The sequence below is a fragment of the Falco cherrug genome, chromosome 2 (genome assembly GCF_023634085.1).
Source record: "Falco cherrug isolate bFalChe1 chromosome 2, bFalChe1.pri, whole genome shotgun sequence".
NCBI lineage: Eukaryota > Metazoa > Chordata > Aves > Falconiformes > Falconidae > Falco > Falco cherrug.
The window spans coordinates 98,160,904-98,181,843 of record NC_073698.1 but is presented as its reverse complement, the minus strand read 5'-3'; the positions used below and the strand labels follow the sequence as shown (position 1 = coordinate 98,181,843).

The 20,940-nt window shown below is 36.8% G+C and overlaps 1 protein-coding gene across 11 annotated transcripts in view; it reads left to right on the top strand.

Annotated features, from left to right (window-relative positions):
- The window catches only part of STS (steroid sulfatase), a 135,681-nt gene that overhangs the window by 33,361 nt on the left and 81,380 nt on the right, over positions 1-20,940 (top strand). For all 11 annotated transcript variants that reach the window (XM_055703381.1, XM_055703376.1, XM_055703371.1 and 8 more), the window contains 2 exons: positions 2,435-2,858; positions 14,196-14,332. In XM_055703381.1, coding sequence (XP_055559356.1) covers positions 2,435-2,858; positions 14,196-14,332 — 561 coding nt within the window. The remainder of the gene's footprint in view (positions 1-2,434; positions 2,859-14,195; positions 14,333-20,940) is intronic.

Below are 20,940 nucleotides of genomic sequence, written 5' to 3'. Positions count from 1 at the left end.
TTTCCCCTGTACTGATTTGTAGTTGCAGGACTGTTCTGTCCTGGCTTGCAATGTCTACTTTTATTGAGATCCAGTTTAAACAAACTTACATATATCATAGTAAATGACATTGAAAGTGTATTCAATTTTTTGTGGTTTCTTTTTCATATTTTTTACTGACTTATAAGTGCTTTTGGTTTGACAAATAACAGCAAAAAAATAAAAAATAAAGCTTTAAGATAATTTATATTTGTGATTATAAGCTTCTACCTTTATTTCATTTATCTAGCTTGATGACAGTTTTTTCATGCTCACTTTGCTACACATCTGGCTTTATGACTATTGCATAAAGACAGTCATGTAAACCTAGGAGGAAACACTGAATCTTTTGTTTTCCAAAATCTGTGTCTTTGCTTACTGGGAATGAAATTTAAAAGTTTCAGTCTTAGCTAGCCCTTTATGGCACCATTATAACATCAGAAAATTCAGTACAGTGGCCTGCATTGCTGTTTTTATAATCGGCCACAGTAACATTCACTGGACCATGTCAAAATTAGTGACAAGAACCATTCTGCTCACAGAAAGCAGAATACCGCCTTAGGTGAGGGGCCATCTGACAGCAAGTGGGAAAGCCTCTGAAGGGAGGAAAAAGCTGTAGAGGCTTCCATTGCAGTGGCACATAAGCAGACCTGAAAATGCTTTTGTACCTGCTTTTATGATATAGAGAAGGTATTTCTAACCTAAGACCATCAAGAGATATACGGAGAGAACTAGATTCAACTAAGCATATGGTTAGGCTCAAGATTTCTATGATCTTTTTCCCCACCTTTTCTGATGGGTGAACTTACGCACACAGCATTCCCATCCCATACCTTAGTTCTGTCGTTCGTGAAAGAGAAATAATGACATGAAGCCCATTTGCTAGGTACTCTTTCAAAAAGAACAGAACTGACCCCCACCTTCATCCTCTTCGGTACTGCAGTACCTGCATTTGTCATTGTCAAAAGCAGAAGTACAGGATGAATGTGCTGTTCACTACACCCAGGAGATGCTCAGGGACTGCCTGCATCAGGACTCTTCTTTACAGATGGGTAAAAGCTGAGATTTTCCTTGAGGAAAGGGGAAAATTCTATACATGCTTTTTTTCCTTTCATGTACTTTTTACCATGTGTATCCTGAAGTCTTTAGAATAAAATATTTCAAATTTATTTGGGATAGGTTATGGGGGTGGGAACTTACTGGGTTTGCAGGTTTTTGTATTTATTTGTTTTAAGATCACAGCCTCTAAATTCTGCTGGTCATGTTTAGGTATTTGATTAAAAAAATAAATAAAATTTGGCCCAGAAATATATATTGTCATCTATTTTATCAAGAGTGACACATTTTGTCAAATACTCAACACATTTCCTTGCTGAGACCAAAGAGCATAGCTCTAGCCATAATTTACGTCAATAGGCTTAACTGAATTTGATTTTCTTTTAATTATACATTTGAATTTAAGTAACAGTTAGGTCTGTTGCACTAAGCAATGCATAAGCATATGGTAAGGGGTTGTACCTGAGTCACAGAATGAATTATCTAGACACTTACTGTAATCGGCATGAACATAGATTACGCTACTATAATGCAAATCAGACTCACTGTTTTCTTGTGTCAGTCAGCGTCCAACATTATTGCAGAATCAGAACAATTTCCTAGTGAGACAAAATGCTGTGAGAGATAGTATTTGGCAGTAATTTACTTGTTATTGTTTCTTTTTTATTTATGTATATGTAAAATACATATAAATAAAAGATTATCTCCCTCACTATATATATAAACGTATATAGTGAGGGAAACGGGTGATTTCAGAGATTCTGCAATCATCTAAATAATAAATGCCTTGATAATGTCAATATTCTTGGGTTATTCCCTCTTCGTTACTGTTTGGTTGGGTTTTTTTGTTTTGGTTTGTGTTTGTCTGGTTTTGGTTGGGTTGGTTTTTGTTTTTTTTTTTTAAAAAAAAACCTAGTCAAATATGAATTATTTGCCAGAAAAATTCCAGAAAAGACATTTCATAACTCCATATTGGCTCTTCCTAAGAAAGCAGTAGCTGATACAAAATGGTATTTTCTTATGACTATTTAACTACACATGCACAAAGGCTTCATTTTCCAAGTTAACTATCTGTTAGGGCTCTGTTGCTCTTCAGTGACCTGCTAGCCCACTCAGAATTTAATGGTCTCCATCAGGATCTGTGCCAAACTATTTCTAACTAAAATGAAGAGGCAGACATGAAACAAAGTCTTTCATGAAGGCATAAAGAAAGATTAGATAGCAAATAGGGATCCACACAATAAATGCTGGGGGCGGGGAGATATCAGTCAGATAGTGACAGTTTCATGTTTGGAGTAGTGCACATTTTAAGTTTGATGAGTTAACTACAAAAATATTCCCTGTCCTCCTCTCTTTGTAGGAAAGTGGCATCTTGGGATGAACTGTGAAAGCAGTAATGACTTCTGTCACCACCCCCTCAGTCATGGATTTGATTACTTTTATGGGCTCACCGTGACCAATTTTAGAGACTGCAAACCTGGCCAAGGCAGCGTATTTTTAAAAGGGGTTCAGAAATCCCTTGTCATCCCAATCGAAATAGCTGGAATCACCCTGGTCTCTTTGGCAATAGCGCAGCACATTGGCTTCCTCAAAGTACCTTTCCAAGCATTGGGTTACTGCTTGTTAATAGCCACTATTTCACTTGTGGCTTTGGTTTTTTTCTTTTATCATTTTCGACACTTGAACTGCTTCTTAATGAGGGACCATCAGATTATCCAGCAACCACTATCCTATGAGAACCTTACTCAGAGACTGACAAAGGAAGCTGTGCAATTCATAGGAAGGTAGGTTTCTAACTGTGTTATAAGTTAATGCTGGTATCTCATAATGATGATGCTTCTGAGAAAGGAAAAAAATGGGAACTGGTGGGAATAAGGAATGTGTCATTACGTATTATGATTATTTTTTTTTTGCTTTAAAAGGTGACCGAAAGTAATTTTTTTAGTGAAAGTGACTGACTTTTTCTATCTGTTATATCATTATTTTTTCTATAAAAATTAAAAACTGTTTACTGCTTTAGTAAAACTGCTTCAAAAAAATTTTGAAAACATCTAACTTTTTTAGGAGTTTCATTCTTGAGAATTTCATGTAACTTGAAATATTAATAATCTTTTGTAGTGTGACTTAATTATGTGAAACCACAAAGCAGTCATAATCCATGACTTTTCTGGAATGGGAAGCTTCATCATTTATTTGATGCATCCATTAAATAGCATTCATAAGGTCAATTTTTTAAGATACTGTCATTTTAGATGCCTCCACTTTTATGACATACTCATTTTTAAAATATTTGATTTAGAGAAGTTAGGAAGTAAATGTTGTTTTGAAAGCAATGATTTTTTAATAACCATCACATTGGGTTACTTAAACACTGGATATACAAAATCATCCTAAGTCATTCTTCATTTTTGCAAAGTTAGCTACTTTGGTGTAATTGCCACCACAGGGCTTTTAGTGGGATCAAGTCATAAAAGTACACATTTGCATATTCTGAAATATAAATCAATATATTTTGAGCAAAATATTTCATCCATTTAAGTTGAAAAATATGCCAAAGTATTTTTCTTAGTCACTTTTGAAACAGGTTGCATCATTTCTAAAGATAGCTAATCAAAAGTAAAACCATGTTCTAAGATGTAAGAAGTCCCTTAATTGCTGTTCTGAAAAGTATGTGCCTGGTAGTTACTGTGAATACATTCACATGATGTCATTGCTGAATGAAAACTTATACCAAAGAATCAGGGGCTAAATTTTCTAGACTTAATGACTGCATGCAGTAGTCATCAAGACTGTTAGCAAGAAAAAATATTTACCTAAAATCTTGATCTCATAGTGCAATTTTTCTGTAATTTCTGTCATTATAAATATTTGATGTGGCCATCCCTACTCATCATACCAAAATAAAATGGGGTTTATTTCAAATTTCTTTAAGTGAGTAAGTCTTCCCAACAATCACCATTCTTATGAGTATTTATAAATAAACTGAAATACCTTTATTTCATCTTGGCAATGGTGATAAAGAAGCCTTCTCATCTACATTATAACTAGTTTAACAGTGAAGTATTTTGTTTACTACAAACACACACACACACACACACACAAACTTTGAGAGGTTCAAAAAACTGTCAAGAGGTTATTTGCTTAGGGACCAAGCATTTGGTGTTTTTAAAACATTTGAGTACATTAACTTATTAACTATATGTAAGTTGGCAGATTCTTCCATGATTTACAAGTTTGCAATGTGCCTGTAGTGATTCATAGTGTTTTGGTTATCTCTGAATGTTTCATTGATTTCAATGCAATGGCAATGAAATGGTAGCCCCAAAACGGGTGAGTTCAAGATTGGAAATAAATGCTAGAAAACTAGTAACTCTTTTAACATTATTAATATTCATAATGTGCACAGTGTTATTGTATAGCTTAGTGTTTAGAGCTGGCAAAACAATGTAAGATTTAAGTCAGCATAGCTTTGTTGACTCAGCTGGAGATAAGTGGCTTTACATCAGCTGGGCACTTGGCCCCAGTTCTTAATGCAGTTTCCAGACAAAAGTGATGTTAAATTGAAGTCAAGGTTAATAGCACATATTCGTAATTTACAATAAACTTTGTTACAGGAATGCTGCAATTATAGTGAGAATTATAACCCAGACAATTCAGAGTCAATGTTAAATTAAAGAATATCCAAGCACATTAAAGTATTGAGAAGCAATTAGGGCATTCGAGCAATCTTAACTGTGCCCTGTAGTGAATTCACATGCAAAGTATATGACCATAAAACTTGCTCCTGGGGATAGGACTAATTAGATTAATATTCACTGAACTGATCTGTCCCATATATTACTGTGAGCAACAAAATCAATATTTGCTTTGACACACTGGTACTGACATTTTTTAGTTCATACCTATCAACTCCAGTGCACCAGCAGACCATTGCTTTTACGACCAGTCTACTGACATTGGCCATTTGTAGGGGAATGGATGTCAAGAGGCAACCAGGCTGCAGCAGCAGTCAGACATCTGGCACTCATAAGTGAGGGGCCACCAGGCTTTTGGAAGCCATGGTTGCCTGACAGCATTCTTGTCGTTCCACTTCTTTCTGTGAGCAGTCTCCCTCAGCCCTCCTTTAGCCACATGTTTGACTCAACACTTCATTTGTCATACAAGCTTCTTTTATTCAGATAATATAAGTAGCAAGTTCAGTCCTGTACACCAGTAATCCTTGTGCACAAGTAAGTATACCAGAGTTCAAACAATCCTGCATTTAAATAATACAGTCATGCGCCCTAACTGATTCTTAATATACATTTCATCATCAAACTAAAAATCATAAGCTATCATGCATGTTTTAATTGGTTAATTATCTTTAAAATAAATATATGATGAAGCTCTAATCTTCAACAGCACTGGTACTTCCTATATAGGCCTTTTATGCTATATTTATATATAATATATATTAATATATATTTATAGTAATATTTATATAGTAATTTTACATATAGTAATATGTAATAACAATTACAATGTAAATAGTTTATCTATGTAAGTTTATTATACCTATTATCTATAATACCTTTATAAGTTCTTCAGAGTTCAGGCAATGGACTTCCTGACATTGTATTCTTTTTTCTAGATATTTCTCAATCATATTGTTAGATTTATGACTTCTTACCATGTATAAATATCAATTCTTCAGAAGGGATAGGCAAGGAAGGAGAGGTGGTGTGGTAGCCCTGTATGTTAGGGAGTGTTTTGATTGTCTAGAGTTTAATGATGGTTACAATAGGGTTGAGTGTTTGTGGGTAAGAACCAAGGGAAGGGCCAACAAGGCAGATATCATGGTGGGCGTCTGTTATAAACAACCCAACCAGGATGAAGAGGCAGATAAAATATTCTGTATGCAGCTGGGAGAAGTCTCATGACTGCTAACACTTGTTCTCATGGGACGCTTCAGTTTACCAGATGTCTACTGGAAATACAATACAGCAGAGAGGAAACAGTCTAGCAGGTTCCTGGGGTGTGTGGAAGGTAACTTCCCAACACAGCTGGTGAGTGAGCCAGCTAGGGGAGGCGTCCTGCTAGACCTGTTGTCTGTGAACAGAGAAGAACATGTGGGTGATGTGATGGTTGCAAGCTGTCTTGGGCACAGCAATCATGAAACAATAGAATTTTTGATTCTTGGAGAAGTAAGGAGGGGGAGTCATGAGAACACTACCTTGGACTTCCACAGGGCAGACTTTGGCCTGTTTAGGACACTGGTTACAGAGTCCTTTGGGGGGCAATCCTGAAGGGCCAAGGTGTCCAGGTAGGCTGGGTGTTCTTCAGGTAGGAAATCTTAAGGGAACAGGACTAGGCCATCCCCACAGCTTGCTGAAAAGCAAGCTGGCAGGGAAGAAGACCCACCTGGCTGAACAGAGAACTTTGGCTGGAACTCAGGAAAAAAAGGAAAATTTATTACCTTTGTCATGAGGTTATGCAGGGAGAAAATTAGAAGGACCAAAGCCCAACTGGAACTTAATCTGCCTACTGCCATAAAAGACAATTAAAAATGTTTCTATAAATACATTAGCAACAAAAGAATCTCCATCCTTTATTTGATGTGGGTGGGAAACGTAGTGGCAAAGGCTGAGGAAAAGGCTGAGGTACTTAGTGTCTTCTTTGCCTCGATCTTTAGAGTAAGACCAGTTGTTCTCAGGGTACTAAGCCACCTGAGCTGGAAGACAGGGACCAGGAGCAGAATGAAGCCCCATAATCCAAGAGGAAATAATCATTGATGTACTGTACCGCTTAGACCCACACAAGTCTATGGGGCCAGATGGGATCCAGCCAAGGGTACTGAGGGAGATGGTGGAAGCGCTCACCAAGCCACTTTCAATCATTTATCAGCAGTCCTGGCTCACCGAGGAGGTTCCAGTTGACTGGAGATCAGCCAATGCGATGCCCATCTACAAGAAGGGCAGGAAGAAGGATCCAGGGAACTACAGGGCTGTCAGCCTGACCACGGTGCTGGGGAATATTACGGAGCAGATCATCCTGAGTGCCATCACACAGCACTAACAGGACAACAGGGGGATCAGGCCCAGCCCACATGTGTTTATGAAAGGCAGGTCCTGCTTGACAAACCTGATCTCCTTTTACGAGAAGGTGACCCACTTAGTGGATGAGGGAGAGGTTGTGGATGTTGTCTACCTAGACTTAAAAAAGTACCTAGACATAAAGCCTTTGACGCCATTTCACACAGCTATCTCCTGGAGAAACTGGCTGCTCATAGCTTGGATGAATGTACTGTTCACTTAGTATAAAAATGGCAGGATGGCCAGGCCCAAAGAGTGGTGGTGAATGGAGTTAAATCAGCTGGCAGCCAGTCACAAGTGGTGTTCATCAGGGCTCCATATTGGGAACAGTTCTATTTAATATATTTATGAATGGTCTGGATGAGGGGATCGAGTGCATCCCCAATAAGGTTGCAGGCAACACCAAGTTGGACAGGCATGTTGATCTGCTTGAGGGCAGGAAGGCTTGGCAGAGGGGTCTGGACAGGCTGGATAGATGGGCTGAGGCCAACTGTATGAGATTCAACAAGAGGTGCTGGGTCCTGCACTTGGGTCACAACAGCTCCGCGCAACCCTACAGGGTTGGGGATGGGTGGCCAGAAACCTGCCCGGTGGGAAAAGACCTAGGGGTTCTGGTTGACAGCCAGCTGAACATGAGCCAGCAGTGTGCCCAGGTGGCCAAGAAGGCCAACAGGATTCTGGCTTGTATCGGAAACAGTTTGGCCATCAGGACTAGGGAAGTGTTTGTCTCCCTGTACTCAGCACTGGTGAGGCCACATCTGAAATACTGCGTCCGGTGTTGGGCTCCTCACTGCAAGGACATAGAGGTGGTGGAGTGTCCAGAGAAGGGCAACGGAGCTGGTGAAGCGTCTAGAGAGCAAGTCCTCTGAGGAGTAGCTGAGGGAACTGGGGTGGTTTAGCATGGAGGAAAGGAGGGTCGGGTGAGACCTTATTGCCTTCTGCAATTACTTGAAAGGAGCTTGTAGTGAGGTGGGTGAAGGTCTCTTCTCCCAGACAACAAGCAATAAGACTAGAGGAAAGGGCCTTAAATTGCACCAGGGGATGTTTAGATTGGATATTAGGGACAATTTCTTCACTGAGAGGGTGTTCAAACAGTGGAACAGGCTGCCCAGGGAAGTGGTTGAGTCACCATCCCTGGAGGTATTTAAAGGACATGTAGGTATGATGCTTATGGGCATGGTTTAGTGGTAGACTTGGCAGGCTAGGTTAATGGTTGGACTCAATGACTTTATATGCCTTTTCCAACCTAAATAATTCAGTGATTCTACATAATCATTAGATTTTGTATTTTTAAAGTATTTTGAGAATTTCTTCATAGCCTATAGCTATGTGCTTACTTTGGTTTGTTTTTTTGGCATGGTTAGGCACCTAGGAGAGGTGGTAATGTATTTGTTCTTCCTTCAGTCTAGTATATATGTATTACTGTGTTCATTTGTTCCTAGGTAGACTGAAAGGGAACAAATACAAGATTCAATGCTCATAAGTGGCACTGGAGAAGAGTATATACAATTACAATTGTCAATTCCAGTGTGTGAAAACAAATATCAATTTAGTTGCTTATCCTAATTGTAAGTGGGCAGGTCAGCTCAGTGTATGTTAATTCTAATTACTTTTTCCCAAGAGTGATTTTGTGTGTTCATATTGTAAACCTATCGGAACACTCTCTAGATGTTACGATATATTTAAAAGTTAAATGGATGCTAATTATTTCATATTAAGTTCGGTGTGGTTGTCACTCATATGTCTTCAGCATGTCCTTTAGTGACCAGCTGCACAGACAATCAAATTTGGAAAGTCAGAGACCAGTTTCTAATGTATCAGAAATTAACAACACAAAAGTACCACTCTGTGATACAGAATACCTCTCTGGCAAATTCATCTAGCTGATCACAATTAATAACAATATTAAAATAAAAACCCAAACAAATGAAATCTAATTTTTGGAAAACAGTGCTTGCATACAAACATGTTTATATTCAAAAGGTAGGGTGAAGATAAGTTGAATAATTTTCATGCAAGTATTTTTTGGTCATAAATTGCATAGCTGTAATATTCAAACTTTTGTGATGACAGTTAATAATTTTGTAATTTTGCTTTCATCTATCCTATTTCAGTCCTTGAAACACTGTTACAACACACAGTCAGATTTTTTTTATGTATTCTAGCAGGCTGTGATATAGAGGTTTTCCATATATCACTAGGTCTTAACATCAGGTGCTTGGCATGTTGTACTGGAGTTAGAGATCTGAAATCAAGTGATTTTATGAATTCTACAAGAGTATTTCTTGTAATTCACACCAAAATACAAACTACAGAGAAGAGTTTGTTTATCTTTGTATACACATGATATGTATTTACATACATATTAAAAAAGGGTAGTAACTTACAAGCCATAACAACTCTACTGGCTCTTCATACCTTTTCCTTAGACCTCTGCTTGTTCCTTTTGAACAAAAAGCTAACAGGAAGAAGCTGTGAATTTATATACTTTAGGGCCATCTGCAAATGCAAGATTTAATTTAAGAATGATTAAGGACCTAGCTAGTTCTGTGATGAGTGACAGACTGCATTGTAAATGTGTCACTTATAAAAAGCAGTGGTGCCATATACTGGGCTCCAAAGTTTTATAGTGGAGAGGGATTAAGTAACGAGCATAATTTGTAGTAGTTGAGAAATTTTTTTTCCCCCATGCTTATGAGAATGTACTTTTTGAAGGGGACAAAAAAGATTATATATAAAGAAAATAAAAACATATATGAATTATGTACCTTAGGCATTTAATGGAAGAAATAAGCATGAAATCAGAGATGTCTTGACTATTCGCGTGAAATAGTAATTTCACAAGTGCAGATATAGTACCAATACATCTTACTTTTAATGTCTTCCAGAAAGAGTTGGATTTTCCATATTTTTACATTTTTTCCCCTTTTCTTATTCCATTTTTAACACCTTTTCTGGTTTTGATAAATTACTACCAAGCGGTCTGAAGTTCTCTTTTCTGGTTTTGAAAAAAAATTAAAATATGAGATCTGTGTTTTAAGGTGTGTCTTTTAAAAGAGTATAGACAGAAATACTCATTCATTGATGGATTCACACTAACAAGGATTTTAGCCTGTTAATAGAAAAAAACCAAAATTCAGCTTGTAGGACAAAGGCCTGCTTTGATACAACTAAGCCAAGGTTTACCTTTTCTTCTGCAGGAACAAGAAGGCTTTAATGAAGTGCATTCAGCCACTCCCACCACAAAGAGCACTGTCTAATTGGTGATCTAATCTGGAAGTAGAGAAGGGAGCTGTGGGGAATAAGCATTGCATTAATTTATCCACTGGGGGAATACTGAATAAGAAGAATGTTTTCAATAAAAGGAGAGTTACAGGAAAGGAAAGGTTAGGTTCACATCTGCCTTTGTCAACACAGTTACGTATTTGTGCTGAAAATGTACCTTCATATTATATACTTCAGCATTTTTGTTTCATTTTAAGTGTGACTGTGGTGTACTGTGACTATGTGAAAATGATATATTCATACATATTTAATAAGTCTTATTAAATCATAGGTATTCATCTTTATAAGAAGTAACATTTTTTACCCATCTGTTTCAAATAGCTGCTTGCAAGCTATTTTGGCTTTAGGGGTGAATTAGCTGGAATTTATAAGACTGGGGATTACAGAAAGAATTGATAACCCAATTTTAACAACACAGTGTTTGCCCAGCTCAGGCAAAGCCAAGTGTATCTACCTTTATGCCAGAACATGAGGACAATTTCACATCTAGAAAAAAAAAGTTGTTTAGAAAGATTGTACTTGTATATCATATTAAAGGTTAATTTAGAATTTGTTATGAAAAAGTTAAATGGATCCCTGTCATGGTGTGTTCCCACCTAGTTTAGAGCCCAGAATCATACCTGAAATCTGTTTTGACAATTGCAGGCCAACAATTTTAGAGCCCCACTTGTTACTCTGTAGCAGTGGTCGTAGATTAACGTCAATGCATAGAAAAGCAAACAAAATCACCCAGAGAGTTTTCAATGCAAAAAGCATTTAGAGTAAAATAGAGGAAAAAGGTTAAAAACCCATGTGTGAAGCACAGTCAGCTTAGTTGTAACTTGCTCTCTCACCCACTTTAAAGCTGTTCTTTACAGCTCAAGCCTGAATTGAATCCTTGAATAAAGACTACTGACACTAAAAAAGAACCTAGTACTATGCAATGCAGAGCAGTCGCCAGCAACGTGATGCTTTTAGATGTTTTCAAGATCAGTTAAACACACATTAAAGAATGTCTTATGTCAGATGTATGTAATCTCTCTGGTTACTCAGTAAATTGAAAAGACTGTGATTCATGTTAGATAAAAAAGATTACTATATTTGAATGAGTGAATTTCAAATCTTTTGAAACTGAAGTTTCCTGTGTTTGAACTGTGTAAAAGTGGCAATACGTTTTTGTAGGAGCTGTTTACTGAAGCGGCTCAGGAGTTAAACTGTTATTGTCAAATTTCTCTCCTGCCTGCTAGCTGATATTGTCATTCCATTTTCAAGGTCATGGTGAAGGTAGTCAGTTATGATTCTCCTCCAAGAGTTTTGACAGGAGATTAATAGCTACCTGTGATCTTTTATAGGATATTAATAGGTGAGACACTTCTCCACCTGACAGAGAGCTGTCAATCAGAACCTTTCAATCTTAGTTGCAAAGAAGAGAATGATGTAGTGCCCTTCCATATCAATCACTGATTCAATGACTCTTCATGAAAGTTAGATCTTTGTGTCAGTTCCATTTAAAAAACCAAACAAACCACAAAAAAACCTTGGATTATTATCACTTGAAAGTAACGCTTATGGTGGAGGCTTCTGATACTTACTTTTAGCAATATACGTAGAAGTATGCGCTATCTCTGTGACATTAGAACAAGGCAGTTTGCATGGAAACTAAATTATGCCTATGCCATTATAAGTATAAAGTAAATTTTTGTGCTGTCTTACCCTAGAATTTGTATAGTACTCTCAATTCAGTGAACTGTTTAAAGAAAAAGTCAAAGATAATCCCGTACAGTAAAAAATACAAGTTGTAAAACAAAAATCATGCCTTGCAGAAAAATAATCCCATGCAGTAAAAAATACAAGTTGTAAAACAAAAATCATGCCTTGAAGAAATGTTCTTTAATGAAAGGTCAGTGTTACATTAATGTACATACTAATTACTAAACTTAGAAGTATAGGTCTTTTGTTACTTGAAGTGCTGGTATTTTCAGTCTTTTTAATTGACTCAGAAATCTCGTGTCATTTGTTGCTACAGTAATGAAAGGTTTTCACATATATGATCTTTCAAATAGCAACAAACAACTTTGTGGACAGTGTATCTTTTATGAAAAATACTGTCTTTATTTTTTTGAATCTGTACTTTATAATACTAACATAATACAGGATACATGCACAAATATTTGTAGGGAATTCAAATTATTTTGTTCCCATTTTCTACATGAAAAATGTTGCATTTATTCTGTCATTTTTTCAAAAAAGGAGAAACTTTTTAATGAAGAAAAAGTCTCAATCAGAAACATACTTATCAAGTGAGTAATCTGAATAAAATATTCCCATTTTGTGCTTATGTACTGCTGCATATGCCAGTAAAAAATGAAAAAAAGCTTTATCCACACAACCTGAGTAACAACAGGTCCAACCAAGGAGTGAGGAAAAATTAATCATAAATATACTAGGTTAAAACAAGTTATTTTTCCTTAAGGATGAAATATTGATATCAGATTATTGAAAGACTGTTTCAGGTTCTAACAGTTAGATTATTTTTTTATTATTATTTTAAAGAAACAGTCTGTATATGCATGTCTATTTTTCCTCCCCTCTTTAAAGAGCGGGTGAATCAACGGCATGCAGAAATATATAGTTGCCCTGTGATGTTGACGTGTATCCCAGGTATTATCCACCACAGACTGGTGAAGGAAAATATGGTAAATAAACTCCAGAATACCCTGTGATTAGCTGTGTGCTTTAAGGCAAGATCCAGACAAGTTTTCTGAGTAGGGCTTTTGTGATTCAGCTGATATTTACAATATGCATAATGTACTACAGATGCTGTTAGAGCATATAGCATTTAATTTGGCTAGTACTACACAATTTTAAGTGAAGTTCTATAAATAATGCATAAGGAAAAGTTCTTACTTGAGCTGTGCTTTCACAGCCTACTGGAACTGATCATAAAAATCATGTTGACAGATCACACGAACAGCAAAATTTACAGAGTCTATTTATTGCACTCATTCTTTCATATCAGTTCAGGAAACAGACGGAAGACAATGGAAACTGTTCATTAGCATGAGAGGAAAAATCTTCATGTTAATATGTACTTTGAGATTAGTTACTCTTTGGTACAATGTATTTGTAAAACTATGTACTGATCACATACGTACACACACATGGCAAGAGATTCAGTCATATACCTTAGTCTAGGATAAAGAAGGACGAAGAGTACCAATATACTTGATTTAACATAGGTAGTGATGTTATGCTATGTATGACCCTGGTCCTCATAATAGCCTAGTTGATCAGCTTCCATACAACTTTGTGAGAAAGGTAATTGTGTTTTACATACATGTAGTTCTGAAGGAATTTTTTTAACAGCAGTTGTATTTGGGCTTTTAAATATGTTCTTGTAAAATGAAGAGAGGTCTTCTGGCCAGAAAATTCTAGGTTCCTGGCTTTAAGGAAATCCTCTATCAAAAAATATATCTAGCAAACAGTAACTAATTAGATTTTGGCATTTATTTCTGCTTTCAATTCAGTATACAGTTAAGAATGACAATTTAACTCCATGTGCATGTGTGTGCATGTGCACGCATGTATGTGTGTGTGTGTGTGTGTGTTCAGGATTATCCCATAATCAGTTACAGTAATCCTTTTCATCCTTTTTTGTTTGGTTTTGGGTTTTGGGTTTTTTTGTGGGTTTTTTGAGCCTTACTGTATAAAGATTTTTTCGTAGAAATTTTGTTATGAAATATACTAAGGGTTTGGGGTTTGATTTGGTTTGGTTTTGTTTTCCAGGAACACCAATGCACCGTTTCTTCTTGTCCTGTCTTATCTTCATGTCCATACTGCTCTACATGCTTCAAAAGATTTCAGAGGAAAGAGCAAGCATGGTTTATATGGGGATGCAGTGGAGGAAATGGACTGGAGTGTAGGTATGTTACATATGTTTCTAACAGCAATGGAGGGAATTCATGGAAGACTTATGTTCATGTCCCAAATACAGACTTCAGAATTTTGGATGTCTGTGGTGTATCTGACATATGTGTCCCTTATTCTTAGGGGAAAGAAAGAGTCATTTAAAAGGCACAGTAATTTGACCTCTTGTAATATCTACTTTATGACCAAATGTATTGTGTCCTACAAATGCCTGGTATCTTTGACTTTAAAAGTAGTCTATACGGTATGAACTTAGCAGAAATAGGGACAACATAACTGTGGACGTTTGAAGTGGAGTAGTTAAATCCAACCCTATGAGCTTCTGAGTGCCATCTGGCTTCTGCAGGTTGTCCTCATAAAACAATATACTGATCTGAAAAGTGACAACATGATACTGATATCAGAATATTTTCAAATAAAGTGACTAAAATATGTGCTGTTGGCAACAGTAATTTACTAATTACTTTAGTGAGTTCTCTGAATTAGTGAAATCACTCAGGTAGGGTCCACTTCTGTTCATGAAGAACAGTCAAACCCAAACAATTTGCCCTTTGGAGCCCTCCATTCTCTTTGGGGCTGGAGAGCAGTTGATCATTACATCTTTCAACAGACTTTCTATATGTCTAAATGTATTGGAGTGACTCTGATTCCAGAGATAATAACCTGTGAAAAAAAGGTCCTTCATGTTTGAAAATAGTCATATTGGAGACTAGCAGTATTAGGAGCTAAAGTTGAGTTTACTTCCTCCTTCGCATATACACCAAGTCGATTCTGTTCTCAGTACAACCCAGCACAAACTGGCTTTCTACAGGAAAATATAGCTTCCTTATGAAGTTGCTGTGAACAGGTGTTCATCTTTGGTGCATACATATTTTTAAAGTATGCAAGCATGTGCAGTTAGACATTATGTGTATATCTTTGCATATTTTGCACCAAGAAGTCTAGCTCCAGAAGCTATGGGACAAAAGGAAGCACAGCATATTTAGTGATTTGTAATGTATTTAGTGCAGTATTTGCAAAAATGAGGAAAACCCTTGTGGGCAACTGATAAATTTAGGAATGATTTAGTTCAGGTTTTGTAAAGAGTGGCTTTCATTCCAGTTGTATCACACCCTGAATCATCATCACTTCTGTCAATGGCCACTAGCATTTGGTCAATCACGCACTTGCACTAGATAAAAGTATGCATGTGTTATCATTTCTGTTTGCATCCACGTGGTAGTAAGCTACTGAGCATTATCTGGTCTTAGTGTTTGTGTTTGATTTTACTATTTCTTTTTCTATTCCATGATATTTAGCTTATTCCAGCCTAAATGGTAATTTGCTGCTGCCATTACCTTTTGCTCCCTCCTTCAGGAGAGTGGCTCTGGGGTTTAAGCAGTAAGTTGGAAACCAAGGCAGGTTACATGCACTGTTTCAGGCTATTTAATGATGCAGAGGTGGTAACAGATTGAAAATTGCTGCTCTCTTCCAGAATGACCACAGGCTTTTAGGAGATGTGTCAAACAAACCAAACTGTAGGACAGAAGCATATTATTAAAAGGGCTTGGGATAAATCAGACATACAAATTTAGTGGTGATAACATAGGAATTTCAAACAAACTCACAGAATGTACACAAGTTTCCTCATATATTATCCTTTACAGCTCATTACAGGAGTATCAGGGGCAGTGGAGCTCACTTAATCAGGAAACAGATCCTTGTCTGTAATATATGAGTACACAAGCATCAAATTTTTTTTCAGCTGGGGGCCTGGTTAATTCATTTTGCTTATGACTTGTAAGACTTCTCTGTTGACAGATGGCATATTTGCTCCAGGAGGTTGAAAATGTGTTTAGTTCCTCTGTTACTTTCTCCTCCATTACTAGAATGATGAAAAAAAGTTATGGCTGGCATTTCCAAACGAGTCTGACGGAATAATATAGCTTTTTTCTTTTCTCCTCGCCCCCCCCCCCCCCCCCGCCCCCTCCCTGAAGGGAGTACTTATTTCCATTAACCTCCACTGAAAATTCCAGTCTTAATGCATCAACTGTGTCAGACAAAGTAGATTTATTCAATGTACTGCTGATGTCAGTAACCAGTATTTTCCTGGAATGCCTCTAAAAATGTTACAGTAGAAAAGTCAAACAAAATTGTCTGGAAAAGCTGAAAAAGTGAAAACTATAAGCTTTCCACAAAGGGAGGTTTTATCATTCGCTAGACAGAATTAGTATTTATGCACAGATGAATGTAACTTGCAAAAGCAATAAGAACAAAATAGCCCAGATAAAACAATATGCTGCAAAAGCTTCTAATTAAAGACAACACAAGCATAGGAAGAAAAATTGAGTGTATGGAAAACTGCATTATAGTACATCAGAAATGTTTGGCATCTAGTATGAAAAGAAACACCAACTTTAACCCAGTTCTAAGAGACACTTACAGTCTGCTGACTGGGAAATGAAGGAAAACTTTCAGAGATGATTAAAAAAGAAAAGAGTAGAAGAGAAGTTAGATGTAGTAGTAGAAGTTAGGATTGTCAGGTACCAGTGATGAAAAAGTTATATCAAGATTAGACCATGAAATGCAAATGAAATATTGTTCCTAATTTGAGAGATCAACTGGAATCAGAAAGAAGATTTCAGCTGCCATTTGCAAGAAGAAGCAACAGCCTTTCTAGTAGGACAAAGAAGTCTGCTCAGACTAAGAATTCTAAATAAAAGACAATTTCATTTTCATTTATTTATACAGAATCAATTACCTAATTGGACAATAACTCAATCATAAGACAATCTCCATGCTAGGAGAAGAAAACCTGTAAGACATATGAATAAAATACTCCTTTGAATATTTCATGTTTGTGACTTCTGAAACCAATACTGAGTAGTATGATTATAGACCATGTCAAAAATATGAAATACAAAGGCTCTTCATAAGCTTTGGGACCATGTATATCTACTGCTTTTGCATACTGATGTGTGTATAGCAGAATTCAATGTCTAAAGCATTCACAGTTATAATGTCACTGCATATGACATGCCTTAGAGAGTTATTCTCTGGCTAATAACATTAATTTTCTTTCAATGTAGGCTAAGCACCTTATTAATGCTATTAATTATAATTCATATGAGAGCAGATGAAATAATCTTACAGTCTAAAAATGGAAAAAGAAATGATGAATGGATGAATGCAGTATTATCCTTTTCTTTCTTCCTCCCTTCTCCCCTTCCTTCATTACTTCATTCCTGATTGAGTATAGGAAGAGAAATGAATATGTTCAGAAATTGTTTTTGATGTAAATTGCATTACACTAATCCAAAACAGACCACTACAAAGAGTTTTGGAGCCCCCTCTAGACTTGCATGCAAGCTGTGTGAAGACACACTAATTCAATACCACTTTTACAAATGGCTGTTTATTATTCTGTTAACAGTAGCAAAACTACATATCAGTGCTTAATCCTTTGCGGAACAATCACAACTGAAGGGCTTAAGTGTGAAGAAGTCTCAGAAATTATAGTCTGGCCACACTAAGTAACTGTAGAGTGGGGGCCTTTTCTAGCTGTCTTTATTCTGTGAATGCCCTGGAGGCTGGAAAGAACTGCCTGTCTGCCATGATCTTTTGACTTGTATTAGGATCAAGTTATGCCGAGAAAATACTACCATTGTCTGATGTTTGTTAATTAGAAGAAAAGGAGTGGAAATAAATCCGTATGTATAGTACATATAACTTGTGTTTGAAATATCTTAAAAGGTTTGGAAGAGTTATATATGAAAAGAACAGCTCCGTATCTCCCCAGTACAAGAGGGTTATGGAGCTACTGCACGACATCCAGCAAAGGAAGATGATTAAGGGGCTGGTGTATCTCACCTATGAGGAAAGGCTGAGACAGCTGGCACTAGAGCTCTGTTCAGCCTATAGAAGAGAAGGCTGAGGGAGGATCTTATTAATCTATATAAATATCTGAAGGGAGGGTGCAAAAAGGATGGGACGAGGCTTTTCTCATTGGTGCCCAGTGACAAGAAGAAATAAACACAAACTGAAACTCAGGAGCCTCCCTCTGAACATCAGGAAAGTCTTTTTTTACTGTGAGGGTGACCAAGCACTGGCACAGGTTGCCCAGAGAGGTGGTTGAATCTCCCTTCTTGGAGATATTCAAAAGCCTTCTGGATGTGGTCCTGGTCTCCAAGTGGCCCTGCTTGAGCAGGGAGGGTTGGACAAGGTGACCTCCTGAGGTCCTTTCCTACCTTAACCATTCTGTGATCCTAGGAGATGCTGAAGAAAAGAAAAAAGTCATTCACTGAAGTCAATTCTACCTTGAAAGAAAATCAGATCTAACAGTTAAAAGTCAGTCTAGATGAACCAAGGAACTCTTCACTGAAGCAAACAGAAGCAAGATACTTTCATGATACTCTGCTCCTCCTCTCTCATGAGACCCCACCTGGGTACTGCATCCAGCTGTGGGATCCCCAGCACAAGAAAGACATGGAACTGTTAGAGTAGGTCTAGAGATCCACAAAAATGGCCAAAGGGCTGGAACATTTCTCTGAAAGAAAGGCTGAAATATTTGGGATTGTGTTCCTGGGGAAGAGAAAGCTCCAGGGAAATGTTATTGCAGCCTTTCAATAAATAAAAGGGACTTACGAGAAAGGTGGAAAAAGACTTATCAGTGCCTGTATGGACAGGACAAGGGACAAAGTTTTTAAACTGAAATATGTTAGGTTTAGATTGGACATAAGGGAAAAAATTTTTTACGGTGAGGGTGGTGAGACACTGGACCAGATTATCCAGAGAATTTGTGGGAGCCCCATCATTGGCAGTGTTCAAGGCAAGGCTGGATGGGGCTTTGAGCAACCTGACCTAGTGACAGATGTCCCTTCCTGTGGCAGGGGGGTTGGATTATACAATCTTTAAATGTCCCTTTCAACCCAAGTCATTCTGTGATTGTGTTCCTGCAGTGGTGACAACTTTTGAGGATGCTAATGGTATCTTAAATAGGTTTTCCTTACAAGAAAATACAGTGCCTAACATTTTTTTTTTAAGCTGAAAGTACTTATGTAATTAAAACCTTGGGTATCTAAATAAATGGAACTACCTGAGGAACATCTTGGCAAGGCATTTGTGATACTCCGCTACAGAACTCTCTGGGGTGATGTGTAGTCTATAATGAAATACAGCAAGGTAGAAGTAAAGCATACTTCACTGAGGAAGGGCAGCTAGGGTACAGTCTAGTAGACTAACTGAAGATCAGACCACTTTTCACACTGTCTTTCATTTAGTCAGCTGTTACCATGTTTAAAAATTGTCTGTGAACATGTATTTTCACCCTGCGCTTTCAAAGAGAAAGGGAAGGGCAAAAGCTCCGCCAAGTCAACTTCAGACCATTATGGAAACACCTAATTTTCTTGTTCCATAATTAGATTTCCCAGTGTTGTAGAAGAAATTATATCAATACATATGTGCAGGATTATGCTGTAGCTCTTAATTCTTACAGTACATAAATGTGAGACAATAAAAACTAAATGCTTATATGTCTTTTATCTGATGAGTGTGTGCATCTTTAAATAGATTGTATGCAATGTGTGTGGATTGAACACATCCTCTGCTTTTAACTTCTGTTCAACTCTGGAGTGATGTGAATCAAGTGTCTAAGTGGAAGACATTCAAATTTAATATAAACAATTTTTATTGATCCCTGTGGCTTTTTTTCTCTGTTGTAGCAGTAGATGTGCCACTGCTTTAGTAAATAGATGGAAAGAACGTTTTCAGAAACAAAATGAAAGCTACTCCTGGAAAATGGTGAAATATTTAGGAGCCAGAATACTGAACTATGCTTACAAAGCTTTTAGTAAAATTCTTGCTCTGATGAAGGTATTATATTCTAAAGTATTTACAAAACAAAAAGAAGGGTCTAAATGTTTACAGCCAAAGAATTCTTGAGCTTCTGAAACATGTTATAGTCCACCTTTTTTTCAGTTTTTGTTTGCCTTCATAATGGGATGTGATCTATCTTCAATTTCTTAGTAAAAATATTTTATCTTTTTAAACTAATTATTTTAAACCTACAAGCCTATAAGGTCTTAAACTTGACTTACTATTTTTAATTACAAAGTAATTTTAATAGCATTTTAATATTTATTTCAAGTTATTCTACACTGAAATTGTATTCCTAGGTGTTTTGGTTGTGGGTTTTTTTTTAATATTATTTCCTATATTGAGTAGTAACTATTCTTTTTAAGGGAAACAGCGTAATATTGGTAAGTTTCATCTGAAATCTATGTCTCTTCCTTTACATATAATTGTTAGTGGCTGTTATTGTAAATTCTTACATCTTTATTTCTCTTTACAGTGTTTGTATGTTTTCAACCCTTATTTAGAATCCTACTTTATTAGGAGCAATCTAAAGATGCAAAACAAACTTTCTGAAAATTCTGAATTATGCTAAGAATAAAAATCATTATTAATAATATGAAAGGGGAAAAAATCCTATTGCTTTGAGAAAAAAATGGGTGAGCTATCCTTAATTATTTTTTCTTTCCCCTCCTGAAAATATCTTGTATGCAGGAATAAGCTTAATTTACCATGGCTTTTCACCTGATGGAGTCATTCGTAACAGTGCAAAGTC